Raw genomic sequence first — 18,661 nt, forward strand, 5'->3', positions numbered from 1 at the left:
ATTTAACTGTACACAGCATCAGGGCCACGGTTAGATTCACGTGCAAAGTACAGGCCAAAGGCGCCCACAGGTGATCAACAGGGCTCTCTTTCATGCTTATTCAGACACACCAAGCAGAGGGTGGGGCGACGCCACTGAGAGAACACTTCAGCTGAATGTAATCATTTCCAGCTTTGCTATTTTTCGCTTGTGTGGCTTGGGCTCATGCCGTTCCCAACATCTGGGTCAAACCACGAACCCCAGGGAGAAACACACGTGCCTGTGGCCACGTCCCTGGCTTGGGGTGTCTCCCTGGGAACCGGTGGGCCGGGCCCTCCAGCTGTGTACGCACAACCCACCACCCTCCTTCCCAAAGCAGGGCTCAGACCCGGCCTGTGACAACACAAGGGCACTTATGTGCTCCTGTCCCTTTCTCTTCAGCTTTACAATGGTCATTATATTGTGGAAAAGCCCCGAAGCCATGCCTCCACCAGTGATGACCCCTTGGCTGGACAGAATGTGACGGCCAGTGTGCCTGGGGTACTTTCTCCTTTTTGACACCAAGGGACTATTTTGAGAAGAGGGAGGTGGTCAAGGGCTCTGAGCCTGACCTATGCTCACTTTAGTCATTTGTAGAAACCTGGCTTCCTTGGCTGGCCTCAGGGCCCGCTCGACCAGACCACAGAATGTCAGTTTGAGGAATGATTCCAAGTGGACTGTTCAGAGGTAACATAAAAAATTAAGCTAATGCTAAACCCTCGTTTCCTTAAAGATGGGGAGAAGAAGGGAAGGATACGCGATAGTTAACAGAAAACCTAGGCTAGGCCCGCAGAAGGACGGGTGTGAGTGCATCACCTTCACGCCGACTTCCTGCCCAGGAGGCTGGCTTTTCAGCACAGGCTGAGCAGAGCCTGCAGGTGTGAAAATTGGACTGTGCAATGGGGGTGCGGGGCTCCCCGACTTCTTCCTGCTTCTGGTCCCAGGGAGGCGCCAACAGGGACGTCAGGAACATCTGGCTTTGGCAGAGGATGACTGTCTCCGGGGAATCTCCCTGAGTCAGGAGGCCAAGCGCAGGGACCTGAAGGACCACGACCTTAATGGAAGCCGCACAGAAGAAGGGCGGGGTCCGCAGGGCAGGAGGGGTGCAGAGCGGAGGCCAAGGGAGCCTCGTGAGCTTGCCCCACCCCAGGGTGCTCTCTGATGCTCCCCGCACCCTCTCTCCCTGTCACTTGGCGGGACTGCAGGGGCCGTCCACTCTGGGACTTGGCCCAGCACCGCGTCCTGCCCTGTGTCCCTGGGGAGGAAGGCAAGCCGGGGGTGACAGCCTGGCCCTCGGAAGCGCGGCTCAGTGTACTTTACCCACCGAAGTTGGGGAGCTGAGCTAAGACAACACCCTACACCCGGCTCCTAGGTCCTCCCGCCCAGCGCCCGTGTCCCTGAGGACCATCGCAAGGGAGGCACACGTGGGGCCCGTGCATCTGGGCTCTGGGCATTTCTTAAAGCCCCGGCCGACATTAACAAGAGGGAAGACATAGGTGAGGAGGCTGGAAAATGGAGGAAAAACACAAAACTTTAAGACAGTTCAACCTAAAACATGAAAGTTACCAAGAGAGAAAGGTGACTATTGACAATGGGGTGTTAGACCAGAACACTGAGGAATGAACCAGAACCCACGCTAGACGTACAATGAAGATATTCCAAATACAACCTAAAAATCCCCTTTACCTGGTACAGTTCAAGCCAGTTATTTTGAATTTGAAGCATTTAACTCTGAACACAAGTAAAAAGTTTTATATAAAATATTTTATTAGCAGTCTTATTTCTTCAGAGCATCTAACTTTATAGCCATACACGCTGCACCACCCTCCGCCCTGCTGGGTTGTTTTGTTTTGGTTTTTGACGCATTCTAGTTGAGCTGGCATTTGCTGAAAGACTTACTGGGTTCTGACTACACTTTATCTGCTCGGCAGGCATGAAGTGAGGGAATTTTCTCTTTCTTTCTTGCAGTAAAGGACGACGGAGGATTTAGAAACACCACAGATAATACTATGAGATACATACCCGGATCGAGCTGACACGTGCCCTTGTGTGTGTGCACACGTGTGTGCATGCACACGCTCATAGGCACGCACGCATGCACACACACACACACACACACACACACACACCAGCCCCTCTCGGGCCCCAGCCAGCCCACAGGTACACTGAGTTAAGAAGCCAAGGCTGAGCAAGGGCAGAGGAAGGCACCTCTCCACTGAGACACAGGGGTAAGAAGCTAGACCCCCAGGCCAGCTCGGGACACCCCTACGCCAGGCAATTGAGGAAAGGGGCGCAGGCTACCCCCCATCTCAGCTGTCCATTTGGTGACAGCAAGTCCAGAGCTAACCTAGTATTGCACTTCAGACCTTGCAAAGCGTTTTCACGTACATTTGCACACTATGAACAGGAGGCAATACGGCAAAACAAAAACCAGAGAATTTGGGGTCAGACTTGGGCCCTTTCCCGGCCCTGGACCCGGCGTCTCACGGACCCTCTCCAGCCTCGGCGCCCTGCGTCTGCAGAACAAGATCCCCTACGGCCTGCCAGCACTGCAGGGTGAGCCCGGTCTGAGCTCCAAGCCCCTGTGCCTGGGCCACACCAAGCACGCAGGGATGGGTCAACACACGTCTGCTGAGTGAGTAATTGAACAGAGGCGTTGGTAAGGCACCCAGCCAGCTCCCGGGCCACCCGGCAAGGAAGGGTGCTCGGGGCACTGAGGCCCAAGCTGCTCCCTCCTCAGTGAACCCACAGGAGGGCTTTCTACCCCATGGATCCAGCCCGCCCCTGACCTCCTGGCAGTGCCTTTCTCAGGTGGGAAAATGACCTTTTTGTGGGTCTCCAGGATGAGTTTTTACCTAAAAGCTTAAGTCCTATTTCTTGGTTCTGAAGGCCCCTCCCCACAAGGTGATTGATGCTGATGATTCCAGCATCTTCTATGTAAAATGTTTACCTGATTTCTTTCCTTCCCATGTCACCCACACAGGAGCTTTTGAAGCATTTAATTCTTGAGCTGATACCCAGCAAGGGTAAAAGAAACGGAGGCACAAAATGCTATGAACGTGGACAGAGGTGCACGGCCCCCGAGACAGGGCTGGTCAGCAGACCCAGGCCCTGACGCCTCCGCGGAGCGGGCACTAGAACCCAGCGGAGGCCCTTCCTCTCCCCAGTTCCATTAACAGTGATCGTCTTTGGACTTCCACTTTCATCTCTACTAACAACTGGAAAGGCTGCACGTTGTTCATCCAATGTTTCCTCCTTCCTTCTAAACGAAGAAGCGCAATCAGAGACGAAAGGAAGATCCGAGTCATTACATTCAGAAATTAAAAGGAGTAGATTTGGGAAGTCGGCCTGGTTTAAATTCCAGTGTATGAAAGACGGCACGTCACCCCGGCCCCACTTCTTAACGACACCTACTTAGAAAAATAAAATCAACAAGGTACTTGCATGTTTTCTTGGGCCATTGCAATAAGGTGTTGTATCAATCTTCCCTACGGCAAAAAGCAGAGGGGAAGCATCTGGAGATCCAAACTGCAGCGTCTGGGTCTATGCTGCCGAGGGTTTAGGATGAGAAAGCTGGAGCGAGGGGTGACGGGCGTCGCTAACACTTGAAGAGTGATGAAGGCAGCTTCCTAGGTCGACATCCTCACTGGACCCGGCCTCAGGTCCTCCTAATCAGGTTGTCCTGCGGTGGTGACCTCAGTGTACTCGCTGCACTCCAGGTGGCATCCTTTAAAAAATACCCGTGTGCATGTCCTTCCTGGGCTCACAGACCCATGACCGGAAGGACTCACCTGGAGGGAAAAATCTTTCAACACTGGCCTCAGCTGATGTAATTCTGAGGCATGGTCCAGGACCTTTCCTCTTCCCAACTCTCTATTTCACCAGGCTGTTCCCATGTGTGTCTTCCTGCGTGTGACATTCGTACAGGCAAGTCTATCTTGAAACTGAATAAAGACTTTTTATAAAGGCTAAGTTTGACCCTGGTTAAGTAACTTAATCTGGAAGGCAACGCCACATTGGTGTAAAACAGGCAAACGTAAAATTACACTTAAAATACTTCAATTGTGTTTACTAAAAGGGATCTAAGGGTGACAAAGAGGCCCCTAAGCACTTGCAAATCAAATCCACGTGTGAGTAAAATTTGCACCTTTCTCATTCTCTTAAATAGGAAATAAAATTTCTGGAACACAACCTAGGAATCTCAGAACCTTTCAGAGCTGAACATGACCTTGAGGACGATCTCGTGCTGTTCTTTACAGGTGGGGAAACTGAGGCTCAGGGAGATGAATGAATCTGTCCACAAAAAATACAGTCTTTCATTAGGAGACCCTGATTCCAGGTTCACGGCATTCGAGAAGGGGAAAGCGATTCCATTTTCCTTCCGAGGACCTTCTTTGGCCAGAGTCCCCTTCCACCCTGGGGTCATACTGCCGCCAACAAGCACACGGGTGCCCGCCATGAATTCAAAGGCCGTTTACCCTGCAGATATGCCCACTGCTCCTAGTCACATAAGTAAAATCCCACTGTGCTAGAGGGATTTTACTTATGTGACTGCATCACTGGAAAGGAGTTTCTGGTGTGGAAAGACTATGCTAGCCCGGCGCTGAGAAGGTGAAGGTGCCGCTGAGATGCCATGGAAACAAGATGTGGGAGACGGAATCTCCCACGGCTCTCAGTGCATGATTTGATGGAGCTCCAGACACCTCGGCCACACTAAGTCTTCGCCAGTTTCTGGCAAAGGCCTTGGATTCTCAGGAAATCTCACCATCTTCCCTCCTGTGAAGTTAGCGCATCTTTTGCGGGCTACACCTGCAGATACCACAACGTTCACACCTGGAGTTTCTCTAAGCCCAGCTTCCCCAGGTTCAGTGGAGGTAGTTGATGTGATATGTCAGGGAAGAGAAATGTTTGTAAAAAATCAACAGGATTGATTTTCCAGAATTTTTTTTTTTAGGCAAAATTAAGGTCCTTGGAAAGTTACGAAGAAAAAAAAACCAATATATTTTGCTTAAAGTAAGAAGCATGGGGAAAATAAAAGACTTTGAAAGAGATGGCCAATTTCACCTTACAACTTTCTGTGTAACTTTAAAAGATTTCCACACGGCTTAGTGCATACGGTTCCAAGGTCATCCTTCAACCTGGAGCCGGCATCTGCGTCTTTCCCAAGTTCTGTCTGTAAATGAGACCAGCTCAGCGATCAAGTCAAACCCCTCTCATCTCTAAACAAAGTGTATTTACCCTGAATAATTTTCTTCACCAAGTACTAAAAAGGTACAGTTTCTGGAAATGAATGAAATTTATCGACTTTTGGCTTGGAAAATGACCTCACTGGAAAAAGAGACAAACCGTAGAAAGGTGAAACTACGAAAACACCAGTCACAGAATGGAATCGGCTCCTGGCTTCGCCTTTCTGCCCCTGGACGTCTGACTGCACAGGGATCCCCAGGAAGCTGCCTGAATCCCCCGTCCAGGACCAGAGCTCCCTGGTCAGAAGGAAGAATTTTGCCGAGGAACCCCCTCGTCACCAGCTTTGTTGCAGTTTTAAATTCTGCCTGAGGGGTGGTATTCTAAAATCCTGCACGTGGGAAAAAAAACCTTTCTACATCTTCTTCTTAGTTACAGCTAGAAAGGGTAATGGAGAGAAGGCCCAACCCAGCAGGGCGGCGATGTCCAGCACTGGACGCCCAACAACCAAACGTGGTCCCAGGGGTTGGGTCCCAGGAGTGTCTGTGTCCTCGGGCCCGGGCTTGCCACAGGTTCTGCAAGTGGCCCTTGGCCACTGTGTCCAATTTTCCTCTCTCTGGCTTTCCAGTGCTTTACCTCTCTGCCCGGATTTTGTATCTCAGCACAAAGTAGGCAATGAGACGCAGGGAGATGAAGAAAATCCCCAGGACGATGAAGTCCAGGTAGAGCTTGGCGTTCTCCACGTCCAGCTCTCTGAGAATGGCCTCCGACTTCTGGAAGTGGCACGTATCATCGATGTCACAGTGTAGGTCTTCCCGGTCGAGGCCATAGATGGAGAGGATGACCCCTTCAAACCCATACCTGAGGAGGGAAGTGCCAGCGTGAGGACGGCTCAGGTACCCTCACCCCGGCCTCTGCCCACGTCTGCGGAGGGTAAGGTACCACCACCATCCCCCCATCCTCAGCCTGACTCCCCTCCCTCCCCGGAGATCTTTCTCCCTGGAACACTTCCTAACCGCTCCACACCTTCCTAAGATAAATCCATCCAACGGCTTGACGACGTGTTTTCCAATTTTGTTTCCTCCAAAGTCTCCACAAAAAAAAACCCACAAAAAAACACCAAAAAAACAAATTGAACCAAGAGTAGGTATTGTTCAAGGGTTTTACGAATGGAAAAGCGCTTTGATTACTTCTGATATCATACTTTTTTTTTTAACAGTTAAATATAATAAAGGGTCCGACAGCTTTCCAAGGACTGGGGAGCATTTAAATAAAACATTTCTGCATCACCTTTCATTCTGTTCCAGCCCTGCATCATCAGAACAAAAACGCTAATTCTGAGAAGAAAGACACGGGTTTCTGATTTCTTGGTCTTGGAAAGTGCACCGATGGCTGAAACTCTGTACAAGTGCTTTGTTTTGATTTTGTTCTCCGGAACAATATACCTGGGTCTGAATTGACATTCTAGAGAAGACAAGCTTGTTCACAACTGGGGACTCTGGCTCTCACGTGGAATGGCTGTGGCTGGGGAAAAAAGCTCTAACGACCGGCCCCGCCTGCCGAGGGCCAATGTGCCGAAGCACCTCTGAGCCGAGAGTGTGAAATCTGATCGCCTAAGTGCTGAGGCACCAGAACCGTCTTGTTCAAGAATATTAGGACGCTTGAAATGTGACCTGTTTTCCACTGGATTGCTTTCTAAGGTTTTACGAGTTCAGGACCTTGTTATAAGCAGTGTTTATCCCAGAGAGGAATGAAGTTCCTAAAAGGTGGAAATACGCAAGGCAGCTCTCCAAAGCGTGCAGGACACGGAGCCACGAGTGTGTGTGTGTGTGTGTGAGGCACACGCACAACTAGGAAAAAACCAAAAGGCACCGATACTCTTTGGGTTCATGATCCAAGAAACATGCCGTCATCTAGCTGACAGCTAACAAGGGGCTTTTGTGAGCCTCTGCACGTCCCCCAGTCCCTTCTCTCTGTCGCCCTAAAGTCCCTGAGTCGTAAGGGGCCCCCGCACGTTACCTGACGTAGGAAATGTAGGACATCCACTGCAGGTAGGTGGGGATTGTGTCGAAGCTGACGAAGAATCCTGAGAAGAGGAGGACAGGGATGGCTGTGACGGGGCCCACGAAGGTTGCCACCTGAGAGGGGACACAAAGGGGACTTACTCCCATCCTCCACCTCCTGCTCAGGTGGCCCAGAGGCCACAGCCCATGTTTCTGGACAGTCGTCAGCAGCTGGGAAAGGGCCAGAGATTTCAGGACGGGTCACAGCAGGGCCAGGACGGCGCAGAGAAGCACCCTGTTTGGGGAGCGAGCTGGCTGGTCTCTGGCACAGGGAGGGGCTGGGGTTTGTGCCCAGAGGCCCAGCTGGGCCCAGCAGAGGGGACAGAAGGTAAAAAAGAGTAGAAACCCCACAGAGCAGGGGTAGCATGACGCTGGACATGGTTGTGAGGGAGGCACAGCATCCCAGGACCTGACGTCAGCGTGTCAGGGAGGAAGGAAGCGTGTCAGGGAGGAAGGGTCGGGAGCGCGATTCCCTGGGTGCTGACTGCAGCTGGCGTGGGCCGAGCACTTTCTACGGCTGTCGGCTGTGGGGTGGATGCCATCGCTATTCCCATCCACAGATGAGGGTACCGCCCAGAGGCTCTGAACACAGGAAGGAGTCCATCACACGCCGGGGAGGGGGGCGTCAGAAGGCCACGGTGGTGCTGACTCCCCAGGGTTCTGGCTTTGTTTTCTAAGGTTCGGACTGGCCTGAGCACCAGGAAGCCCCAGAGGTGCAGAAACTGCAAACGCAGCGGGTTTGGCAGGTTGCGGGTGGGTGGTACCAGGCATCCAGAAGGGACACCTGGAGGGGCTCAGGAGGGTGGGAGCATGGGGTGCAAAGGGGAGCGTCTAGGGGACAGCTGAGTGGATCCCGCAGAGGCAACAAAACGTAGGCATTGAGAGCTTGGCCTCTGAGCCGGCTGTGCGACTCTGACAAAATCACGTTGCCCCTCTGGGCCTCAGTCTCCCCATCTGTGAAATGGGGAGCATTGCACGTAGCTCACGGGTGTGCTTGGACTCGATGAGCTGACGTTCAGAAAGCACTGGGACCAGCACCGGGTGTGCCCCAGGCTCCACACAAGGGCACCTGCTGCTGTCAATCTGCCCATCCTGAGCAGCCAGGACCACTCGATCCCTTCCCTGGGGGGTCAATCGACCTACTGAAGCCAGTCTAGGAACTTAGGGCAGAATCAGGAGGAGGGTCACAGGAGCGGGTGCTGAGCCCCACCAGAGCCACAGCCCTGGTCGCACGGGCCAGGGTGGAGAAGCGAGGCCTGTCCTGGGGTGCGTCCTCGGCTGGTACCTGCAGGGACGTGGAGGCGGCTCCGATCAGCAGGCCCAGAGACTGCGCCACCAGCGAGGTCATGGTGCCCAGGGCCGCGAAGAGGACGAAGCGCACGGCGTCGGACGGCTGGGACGTCATCCAGTACACGATGCTGCAGTAGGCCACGGGGAACATGATCTGGAAACACAGGGCCTGTCACCCTCTCCTGCAAGCCGTACCTCCCTCTCCCCCACGGGGGGTACTGGAGAACCCCCGCCCCTCTTCACATCCTGCCACTGCCACTCGCATACCTGGAAGGGCACGTCGGCCATGGTCTTGGCCAGGTAGTAGGCCTTCAGGCTGTACCAGTAATTCAGGTGTTCTCGAAGAAACACTCCCATCTCCAGGGGAACTAGGGGGCGGGAAAACGGAGAGGGTCAGGCAGACATCGCAGTGGGATCACCACCTCAAACAGGTGGTCTCCTGCCGAGCCCTCTGTAGCCCCAACCTGTCCTACACCTCCCTGTGGACCATGCAGTACTAAAAGCACCTGAAGTTTGAATGCAAAGGTGTGAAATGATTTACCCGTCTGGAAAAACTGCCCATCGTTTCTAGAACGGAAGCGTCATGAAGGGGAGAATCCAAGTGGGGAGCATCGCTGTAGTGATGGGTGCAAATATCTACGGTTTTGCCCTTATTTTCACTGAGCAACTGTAACCATGTGATTCCCTTCCTGGACAAGACCTCGCAAGCTGCTCTTGGAAATTCAGGGCAATTTAAGGAGGAGGCATTGCCGGGAGCGGGTGTTTAGGCTGGAGAGCTGGTGAAGCAACAGCTTTCTACACTGTCTCCCTGAATTGGCCAAGGGCAGCCAACTTTGCAAACAGTCTAGAATTGCATGGAAATCCACCTAGAATAGCTTTACCCATTCACAAACTTGGCCGCACCAGGGCTGTCTTAACTGAACGAGGTAATGCTCATGCAGTAGTGTTTAAGGGGATCCTGATTAGAAAACCTTTTAGAAATATCTCATCAGCCTTCCACCAGGCTTACAAGTCTTCCTAGTGGTTCATTTCTTTGGCTTAAACATGGCATGTATTTTCTTGTCTAACAGAAAATACAATAATACCTACACCTGTCAACAAAGAAAACGGTAGTTAAAAACATAAGATGCTATGTGTTCGTGGCCAAGCAAGCCATGGCCTCCGTGGCAGATAAGGAGGGAGAGGTGGGCGTGGGGTCCGCCAGGCACTCACACGTGAGGACGGTGGGCATGAGGGCTGCGAACATGAGGAAGAGCATGGAGAAGAAAAGGAAGCCGGAGTTGCTCAGGACCTTCTTGGCCTCGTTCCCGATCCCCAAGTAGAGCAGCCCAATGAGGAGGCCGATGCCAATGTGGGAGGTGATCCGCAGGTGCGTCAGGACCTGGGGGCAGAAGTGGTTCACACTCAGGTGTGCGGAAGCTCGGAGGTGGGCGGTGAAAGAACAAGGCGGCCAAGGTCCCCCGAGGCGGCGGCCAAGGCGGATCACAAGCTCTGTCCTGCCCCTTCCCCCCACGAAACAATCCCCCGACCCTAAACCAGCTCGCGCGCACACACACACACACACGCATGGAAGCATTTTACTGCTGTTAAAACAGAAGGAATTGCCATCCTTTGTGAAATCCCCTTCAAAAGTGGCAAACCAGGGAGGGCAGTGTACCTTCAGAGGGGAGGGCAAAGGACAACGATGGTGGTGAAGGGGGCAAAGAATGGATACATGACAGGCCCACCCGTGCAGAGCTCCACCTGGTGGCCACCAGCCCCTACGTCTTTCGAACTGGGTCCCAGAGGGCCCTGGGCACTCAGCCCCCTACACAGGTTGTCATATCATCCACTCGAAAGGGTGGATATCGTCATGGTTCCCAGTCCTTCACCAACTCCTTCCTGTAAGTGCCTGCACAACCCGCCATGCCCTGTGTCGGGCGGAGCTTTCTGGAGGGAGGAACACACTTTCCGATGTCAGCCTTGGCCAACGGCATGTGAGCACCAGTGACCGTTTCCCTCCAGGAGCCAGAGCTGTAAGGGCTGCAATTTGGTTTCTCCTGCACTTTCCCTCTGCCATGTTCCAGAAAGTAGCCGGTCCTCCATTCTGGGTCCCAGGAAGAGAAGACTCGTGGGGCAAGGCCATGACCCACAACACGTTACACGAACCAGACATAAGTATTTACTGTCCCAGCCACTGGCATCTGGGGAGTGTTTGAAAATGACCCTACAGCTTCCTTTGCCACGGAGAGTACTGCAGACCGCCTTACCGAATCCCTCATGATGCTGAGAAAAGTCCTTTTGAAGAGGATGCAGAACTGGGTGAGGCAGCTGGCAGAGAAGCTGTGACAGCCTTCCATGGAAGTGGAGTCCTGAGGACACACCAAGGAGGGAGGAGGGGTGAGACCCCAGCCCTGGGACGCCTCCCCTCTCGGCTAAGAAAAGTTCTCACGCAGCGGGCGCACGAGGGGGCGTGCAGTGCTGCTGGGGGCTGGGGCTTTGCATTACCTTTCTCCACCCCTTCAATCGTTTTGCCTGCTTTACCTCTTCAGAGGGCCGGTGCCAAAGAAAAGGGTTCACCTCGCCATCACCTCCGGGCTCTCTCCTGTACTCAGAGTCACACATGCCCTCCCGGACGGCTCTCACCAGGCGGCCGTTCTGATCGCCATATTCACCGGATGCGACTTCCATGACTGCACCATGAGACACAGACAAGGTCACCCTAGGCATCGTTCATGTGAACGGCGGGCCTCTTTGCTTTGCAGCAAAATCATTCATCTAGCAGGAATATTTTTAACTGATTATGTAGATGCTGTGTGATGATGCTAATGATATGATAAAAACCATTTAGTGACCAATGTTCTTTTGGCTCTAAACGCCCAGCAAGGCCATTTATCACGTCAGGAGCCTGAAAACGCAAATCTGGATTGTGATGTCGGAGAGCCCGGGAAGTCAGGAGCTCTTGCATCTGTTAACTTATTCATCTGTCCAATATGTACTGAGTGCCGGCCACGGGCATTCAAGCACCAGGGTTGAAGCTGGGAGGAGAGCAGAAGGGAGCAGGATTCCTGCTGGGAAGGCAGTTCCCAGGGCGGGGGTGAGTGATGGGCGCTGTGGCAGCTCTCTGGGACCAAGGAGAAGTGCCGGGGGTCCTGAGGGAGGTGCGTTCGGCATCCTGGGGACCTAGAGATCATGGACCACAGGCCCCACCTCTCAGATCCCCAGGGACCATCTCCTCCGCCTTCCCTCCTTGGCCCCGGTGTCACACCTCTGCACCCCAAACTGTCCAAGGCCCCACGCTGCTCCTTCTCTCCTGGCTCCACACGCCCCCTGGCGACCGCTGCTCCTGCTGTCCTCCCACCTGCCCTCTCCTCTCCCCCATCCTGTCCCTCCTGGTGTGGGTCCCAGCCCCTCACCTGAATAAGACTCTTGCTAATGCAAAGCCCCCAGGGATGCCCCCTCTGGCAAAACCAGCCATCTGTTTCCTGAGCCCGGGGGGCGCTAAGCCATCCTCCATCTGGTCACACACCAGGAGAGGCTGTCCTCACCAGAATGTCACGATCGATGACACCAAACGAGCCAGCACTGACCACTCTGCTGGCCACTCACACCCACCACCCTCCAAAGGGCCACTCTCTCCTCATCTCTCCCCCTCTCCTCAGGTGTGATAACTGAGGAGCTAGAAGCCACCAGAAGGGCACACCTTCCCCTTCTCGGGCCCCCCTTGCAGTCCCACGTGCCCTGTTCCTTCTCCCATCATCCTTCTCTCTAGGATCTCACCTCTTTCCAGGTCACGGACCTCACTGCCCTTCCCTGTTCAGCAGCACCTGTCCCCGACCGTCCTCGCTCCTGAACGACTGTGCAGCTACCAACCTGATCCATCCCCGCCTTTAAAGATGCTCAAGCCTTCTCCCCCTCTCCCCGGGCTCTCATGTCCTTCCAGCTCCCGGCACTCTGGTTCTGCTTCGTCAGAGCCCCCTTCTTTTAAGAGAGAAGCATTTCCCAGCAACAGTGTCCCGTGGAACACAATTTGGGAGATGACATGTAGAGAATGTGGGGTCTGGATGCTTGAGCGTAAAACAACTGAGTGAGAAAGGCTGGTGACCAGGAGACCAAGGAGGAGAATTGTGGTGGGTTGAAGGGTGTTCCCCCAAAATTCATGTCCACCTGGAACCTCAGAACGTGGCCTTATTTGGAGAAGGTTCTTTGCAGATGTAATTTTATGGTTATGGATCTTGAGATGAAATTATCCTGGATTTAGGATGGGCCCTGAATCCAAAGACTGGTGCCCTTATAATAAGAGGAGAGGACACACAGAAAAAGAGCCGTGGGAAGACAAGGGGCAGAGACTGGAGGGGTGCAGCCACAAGCCAAGGAATGCTGGAGCCTCCAGAAGCTGGAAGAGGCAAGAAAGGACCCTCCCCCGGAGCCTTAGGAGGGAGCCTCGCCCTGTAGACACCTTGACTTCTGACCTCCAGAGCCATGATCAAATGAATTTCTCTTGTTTTAGGCCACCCAGTTCGTGGTGCTTTGTTATAGCAGTGCCAGGAAAGCAGGATGCGATGGCCAGGAAGGGACCCCGGATACAGTGGCAAAGGGAGAGAACAAGATTGGGTCGGGGTGTTTGAGCACTTGGTGGTCTAGTAAATATGAGCTCGAGAGAAAGAGAAGGCAAGGGGGGTGCAAAGTCTCCCGCTTGGAGGGCAGGGTGAGGAAGGGCAGATCTGACAGGAGGAAGACGGAGGTATGGGACTTGAAAAGGCTGTCATTTGCAGGTAAACGTGTGTGCCGCACAATGGGCAGATCCGGTGGGAAAGTGACTTCAGACGTCGGTGTCAGTGCTCTGGAGGGCCTGGGCCAAGAGGGGAGGCCAGAGCAGGAGCCCCGGGGGCACCGGAGGTGGAGCCCATAAATCACAAGCTGCAAAGCACGGAAGCGCCAGCCTCAGGACCTCCGAGTCAGGAGGAGTAACTCGGACCATTAGCCTGGTCTCTGGACTCCCAGGGCCACATTTTTTGTTGGGTTTGGTCAAAATTTAAATCAGCATTTTAACGTCTCCGTTAATCAATGCAAAAGGGTTTTTTTCTAAGGTTATTTCTTTTCAGAAATAACTTCCTTTAGACTAGAAACATCACAGAGTAAAGTATGAGGAAATATTTCTCCTAACAATAGATCCCTTGTTGTAGTTCCCAGGTTATTTTATCTGGAGCAAACAAAACCTCTTTTGACTTGGTCCTAAAAGTTCTACCTCAGTATGGCACTTGAGCTATCTGTGGAATATTCAAGTAATTCTTGATTTGGAGGCTTCAGGTAAAAGCAGAAACCCACCAAGAATAAAAAAGACCCCCTTTCTTTTCTTTCCGGCTGGTCAAGGCTCTACTTACCAAAATCGGCCGGGTTGTGGTAGGTTGGGCAATTCAGACCTAAATCCCTCAAATACGGTACAAGATTTGAGACTTTTCCCCGGTACACACACTGTCCTTGACTGAGGACATAAAGCTGGAAAAGAGTAAGGAGAAGGGAAACATCAACTCCGCCTTCCTCTGTAAAGCAAGAGAAACTCTCAATCCATCCATCCATCCATCCATCCACCCAACCACCCATACATTCATCCAGCCATTCATTCACCCATCCATCAATCCATCAATTTCTCTCTCAGGAGAGCGTTATGTTACCTCCCAAGGTCTCAAAGTTCAAAGGGAAATCCATGATAAGTCAGGGAAGACAGAAGATATCATATGACCAGGAATTATTATTATGTTGCTTTTTTCCCTTCATGCTAACCACCTGCTTAGGAAAGATTTTGGAGCTATACACATTTCATTCCTTGGGACATTTCTTTTGCTCATGATAATATCAAAACCTAAGATTTATAAAAGAGATGATATTGTCCACATATCACAACCTGCTATCTAATTCTGTATGGCAAGTACTCCCCCACTGTCACCAGGGGGTGGGGAAGGAAGCCACAGTAATGTCAGTGACTCGCCCAAGATCCCGTAGCCGGACACCAACCCCAGAGAGGATACTGGCCAACTCTTCCTACCCCCTCTGGTCCTGCCACCTGAGCTGCTTATGGAGCCAAAATCTTAAGAAACATAACACTTAAAGCCACTCAGAAATGAAGACACTGCAATGAACTAAGGGGAAGCCATGAGTACCCGGATTTGGCTTCACCTGGGCTGATCACAGCAAGGCCTACGTACCTGGTCGAACAGCTCAAAGAGCTTGGCGCTGGGCTGGTGGATGGTGCAGATGATGGACCGCCCGCCCTGGGCCAGCCCCTTCATCAGGGAGACCACCTGGAAGCAGGAGGTGCTGTCCAGGCCGCTGCAAGGCAAGGGGCACCGTGAGACGCCTGCGGTCCCCAACCAGACCCCGCGTTTAGAGTGTCCCGGCTGGGTCTGCGCAGGGAGGGGAGGGGATTCAGGAGGTATCCCCTCCTGCCGGCAGGGAGGGCAGGGGTCCTGCCTCCATGGCTCCTGCTTACCTGGTGGGCTCATCGAAGAACATGACCGGAGGGTTGTTCACCAGCTCCAGCGCGATGGCCAGGCGCTTCCTCTGGCCGCCCGAGAGGCTGCCGGTCCGCGTGTTGGTGCAAGACAGCAGGCCCAGGGCCGTCAGGATCTCCTTGACCTGGGGGACAGTGGAGCCAGAGTGGCGTCAGGGATCACCTGCCCCCCTAGCCACCTACAGGGCCCACGTGGAAGCCCCAGCTGCCTCCCCAAGCCCACTCGCACGCCTGCCCTTGGCCAAGGCGGCAGACGCTCGGCAAGCGTGAGCCCAGGAGGCTGAGAGGCAGTGCTGGGGCCAGCCCGTCCCGGGCTGGAGTCCTGGTCCTGCCCCCTGCCGGTCACCTGTCAAGTCCCTTCACTTGTAAGCCTCGCTCAGGGCCCGGGTCAGGGAAGATGTTGGATAAACACTGCAGAAAGTGTGGATCAGTGAACACATAGGTGGACGAGTGACCAGGTGTCTGACCAGCACAAAGGGGAGGGCCTCCCTGATGGTTTGATGTAATACAGTAAGTCCCCTACATATGAACCTTCAAGTTGCGAACTTTCAAAGATGCGAACGTGCCCCTGTGTGCCAGCTGTTATACTGTACTACGGTACTTTTCAAGGTACTGTACTGTGATATTTAAAATGTTTTCTTTATTTTTTGTGTGTGTTTGTTTTTTATGTATTATTTCTGTGAAAAGTATTATAAACCTATTACAGTACAGTACCATAGAGCCTATCATGTTAGTTGGGTCCCTAGGCTAACTTTGTCGGACTTATGAACAGATTGGACTTACGAACATGCTCTCGGAACAGAACTCGTTTGTAAGTAGGGGACTCAGCGCAGCGGATAAGATGCTTGGCACACAGTAAGCATTTACTTGAAGGCAGCTATTAGTGACACTGTTACTAGTGTACACAGCTCCTGTAGGCACAATCACGCAGGCCGGGCCTCTCGGAAAGAAGGGGTGAAGCCCCTTTCACACTTGTAAACAGGCAAAGAAGGTCTCTGATTCAGCAGCAAGCCGAGGAAACTGCTTAAAGCTGCCCCCACCTCCCTCAGCGGCCCTGCCGATGCCACCCTGGAAGCAGCCTGGGCACCAAGATATAAACAGCCCGCTGCGCACTGAGCCCTCCCCGGCTGCTCCCGGTCATTGATGCGGTATCGACGCGGGGAGCAGGAAGGTCAGTGGACTTCGGTGCAGGCTGGGGCGTGGGTTTCCACCACAGTGTTCAGCATTCAGGGTCCATCCCGGCATCTCCCCGGGGCAGCAGTCCTCCCTGCCTCCAACTCCAGGTTCACCTCTCAGGGGACAGCCTGCCACGGAGGCCCTGCCAGCATTCACTGGGCCATCGTCCCAGCTCCTGGCAGCAGCGGGGGGGACCCCAGTCCGGCGGCTTCTCTGGGGAGATGAGGTTATCCAAAAGGAGAAGAAACTCACAAGGAAGAAAATTTCCACCCCAGCTCCTGAATTACCTGCATGGTCAGGACAAAATGTGGCTTTGGTGACGGGAAGAGTCAGGGGATAGCGGTTCCACGGGCCGGGAAGCAGGCGGGTCAGACAGATCTGGGTTTGAATCCTGCTTGGCCTCTCCCTAACCCAGCTCCACTGCCTCTTCCCCGGAAGGCAGGTCAGCGCGGTCGCCCAGAAAAGGCCATCTTTCAGGCACACTTTCCCTCGCGTGGACCGTCTGCTGGCCTTCCCAGGACAACACGGCTCCAGCGGTCCCCGGGAACCCAGGCGGAAGGTGCAGAACGAAGACCACACCCCCACCTGCCCTCAGCCCCACCGGAAGGATGCTGGAGGTGGAGGTCAAGGTAAGCTCTTCCCGTTTCCGCCCTGTGCCGGCCTCTGGTCCCGGGTTCTCAAGAGTGACGCCCTGAAGGCTGGTTTTGTTTTAAAATTAATCAGAAAGAACAATGTTCCGGCCTTGGGAGAACTGAGGAAGGCTCCTCGCTGGGGGTTCTCGAGGGTTGAGGCTGCTTTTCTGGGAAATGAGGGAGGTGCGCAACATTCTACCACCTGCTGGAACATTCCATTCTACTGTGTTTCCTCGAGAAGTAAACAACCAGGACCTAGGCACACACAGGGGCTGGAGGGAAATGAGTCAGGGCGTGCCCTCAGCAGCAGACCTCTGCTTAGACAGTCACACAGTCCTGCTGATGGGCTCTGGGGGGGGGGGGGGCAGGCCCCGCTGAGGACCGGGAGGAGGGGTCAGCCCAGCTGAGCTGGGAGCTTCCGGTGGGAAGCGTGCGCAGGTGCCCTGCGGGATGCTCCCGGCCTCGTTCAGTCCAGCGGCAGAGCCCTCTGCAGAGAAGTACAGGGTTAGGGTTGAGTTGAGTTTCCCTTAGACGACGCGTAAACGTGAAGGGATGTGTAAATATAAACCAGGCCTCCCCACTAAGTCGGGGCTTCCGGCACTCCCTGCGGGGTCCGCTTACCCAACACCCTCGTGCTCCCTGGGGTTTTAGGGAAGCAGAAACAAGCAATGAAAAGGATTAGGAGATCTCCATCATCCCAGAAACTTGTCTGTGTTATTTTTAAAAGGCTGGTTAATAACACGTAAGAACACAGTTTCTTCTTGCAAATGTGTTGGGGTGGACTCTGGTTATTTTTAAATGAATGATTAAGCATCTTCATTGTTGGTGTTGTATAAAAAAAAAAAAAAAAAAAAACAATGGAGCATAACGTGTATTAAACACTGAAAGGGCAGAGCGCTGGGTCTAACCCTGAGGCTGGGTCCTCAGGCCGGTGTCCTGCACATCCTCACTGCGTCCGTGTGTCTGCGTCTGAGAGCCTCTGGCGGCGTGGTCACTCCGGGTGTGTGCCAGCCCAGGCGCACACCGCGATGCCACCGTCACCCACACGAGGACAGCCGGGGCCAAGCCACAAACTCAACCAGCCCCCAAAGGCCCCTCCACGCGTGTGCGCTGAGTGGATTTCATGCAATTCTGGACCACCTGTGGCCTAAGCAAACACACTTACCATCTCCCTTCGGCCTTTGTCCTTCTCCTGGAGTTTCAGATGTGCAGACACCTGCAGGGGATGAAGGCAACAGTGTGGAATCAGAACAGGTGGCCGGCAACAGGACAAACTCACTCAGCGACCACAGGCCCAGTGCCCAGGGGCTGAGCCGCCAGATGACGGAGGAAATCCTCTGAGGCCTGGGCTTCCAAGCTTCCTTGGTTAACTCAGGTAGGTCCAGGAGAGCAGTGAAGCCTGGGGTGCACCCTGTTACCTCAGGAGTCTCTGCTGTGCCCCGAGGGAAGCTAGATGTGGGCAATTGAGAGATGAGGAATCCCCAGGCATCGAGGGCTTGAAGCCGACTGGTGCATATTCAGGAATTTCACAAGCCACCTGCTAAGCCACTGATAGCTTATAGTTATCCATAGCGGAGTACTTATGCCACAGAAATTGGCAAGTGGTACATATAAGAACTCCAGTTTTGTTGTTGCTGTTGTTTTGTTTTGTGTTGTCTTGTTTTGTTTGAGATCCTGCCTGCTAGCACACCATGGGGCCTCTGACCCTGCTTGGTGAAACCCTGAGTAACCATCACCGTGCCCAGCATCAGCCTTGGTTCTTCTCTGCCAACGCCTGTGACCTTGGGAAGCAAGGACCCCTGGCTTCC

At 53.6% G+C, this 18,661-nt stretch overlaps 1 protein-coding gene across 5 annotated transcripts in view; it reads right to left on the minus strand.

Moving 5' to 3' along the window:
• Positions 1-1,763: 1,763 nt before the first annotated feature.
• The window catches only part of ABCG1 (ATP binding cassette subfamily G member 1), an 84,923-nt gene continuing 68,025 nt past the window's right edge, over positions 1,764-18,661 (minus strand). For 3 of the 5 annotated variants that reach the window (XM_082393530.1, XM_082393533.1, XM_082393532.1), the window contains exons 5-15: positions 18,019-18,069; positions 15,025-15,170; positions 14,741-14,864; positions 13,919-14,033; positions 11,043-11,227; positions 10,805-10,906; positions 9,768-9,936; positions 8,823-8,923; positions 8,551-8,709; positions 7,222-7,340; positions 1,764-6,063 (exon numbers count right to left, since the gene is read on the minus strand). In XM_082393530.1, the coding sequence (XP_082249656.1) occupies positions 5,835-6,063; positions 7,222-7,340; positions 8,551-8,709; positions 8,823-8,923; positions 9,768-9,936; positions 10,805-10,906; positions 11,043-11,227; positions 13,919-14,033; positions 14,741-14,864; positions 15,025-15,170; positions 18,019-18,069 (1,500 nt within the window). In that variant the 3' untranslated portion in view covers positions 1,764-5,834. The remainder of the gene's footprint in view (positions 6,064-7,221; positions 7,341-8,550; positions 8,710-8,822; positions 8,924-9,767; positions 9,937-10,804; positions 10,907-11,042; positions 11,228-13,918; positions 14,034-14,740; positions 14,865-15,024; positions 15,171-18,018; positions 18,070-18,661) is intronic. The other 2 variants (XM_082393531.1, XM_082393534.1) reach the window with 1 other exon arrangement.

This window comes from Balaenoptera borealis (genome assembly GCF_965194805.1).
Source record: "Balaenoptera borealis genome assembly, chromosome: 5".
Taxonomy (NCBI): domain Eukaryota; kingdom Metazoa; phylum Chordata; class Mammalia; order Artiodactyla; family Balaenopteridae; genus Balaenoptera; species Balaenoptera borealis.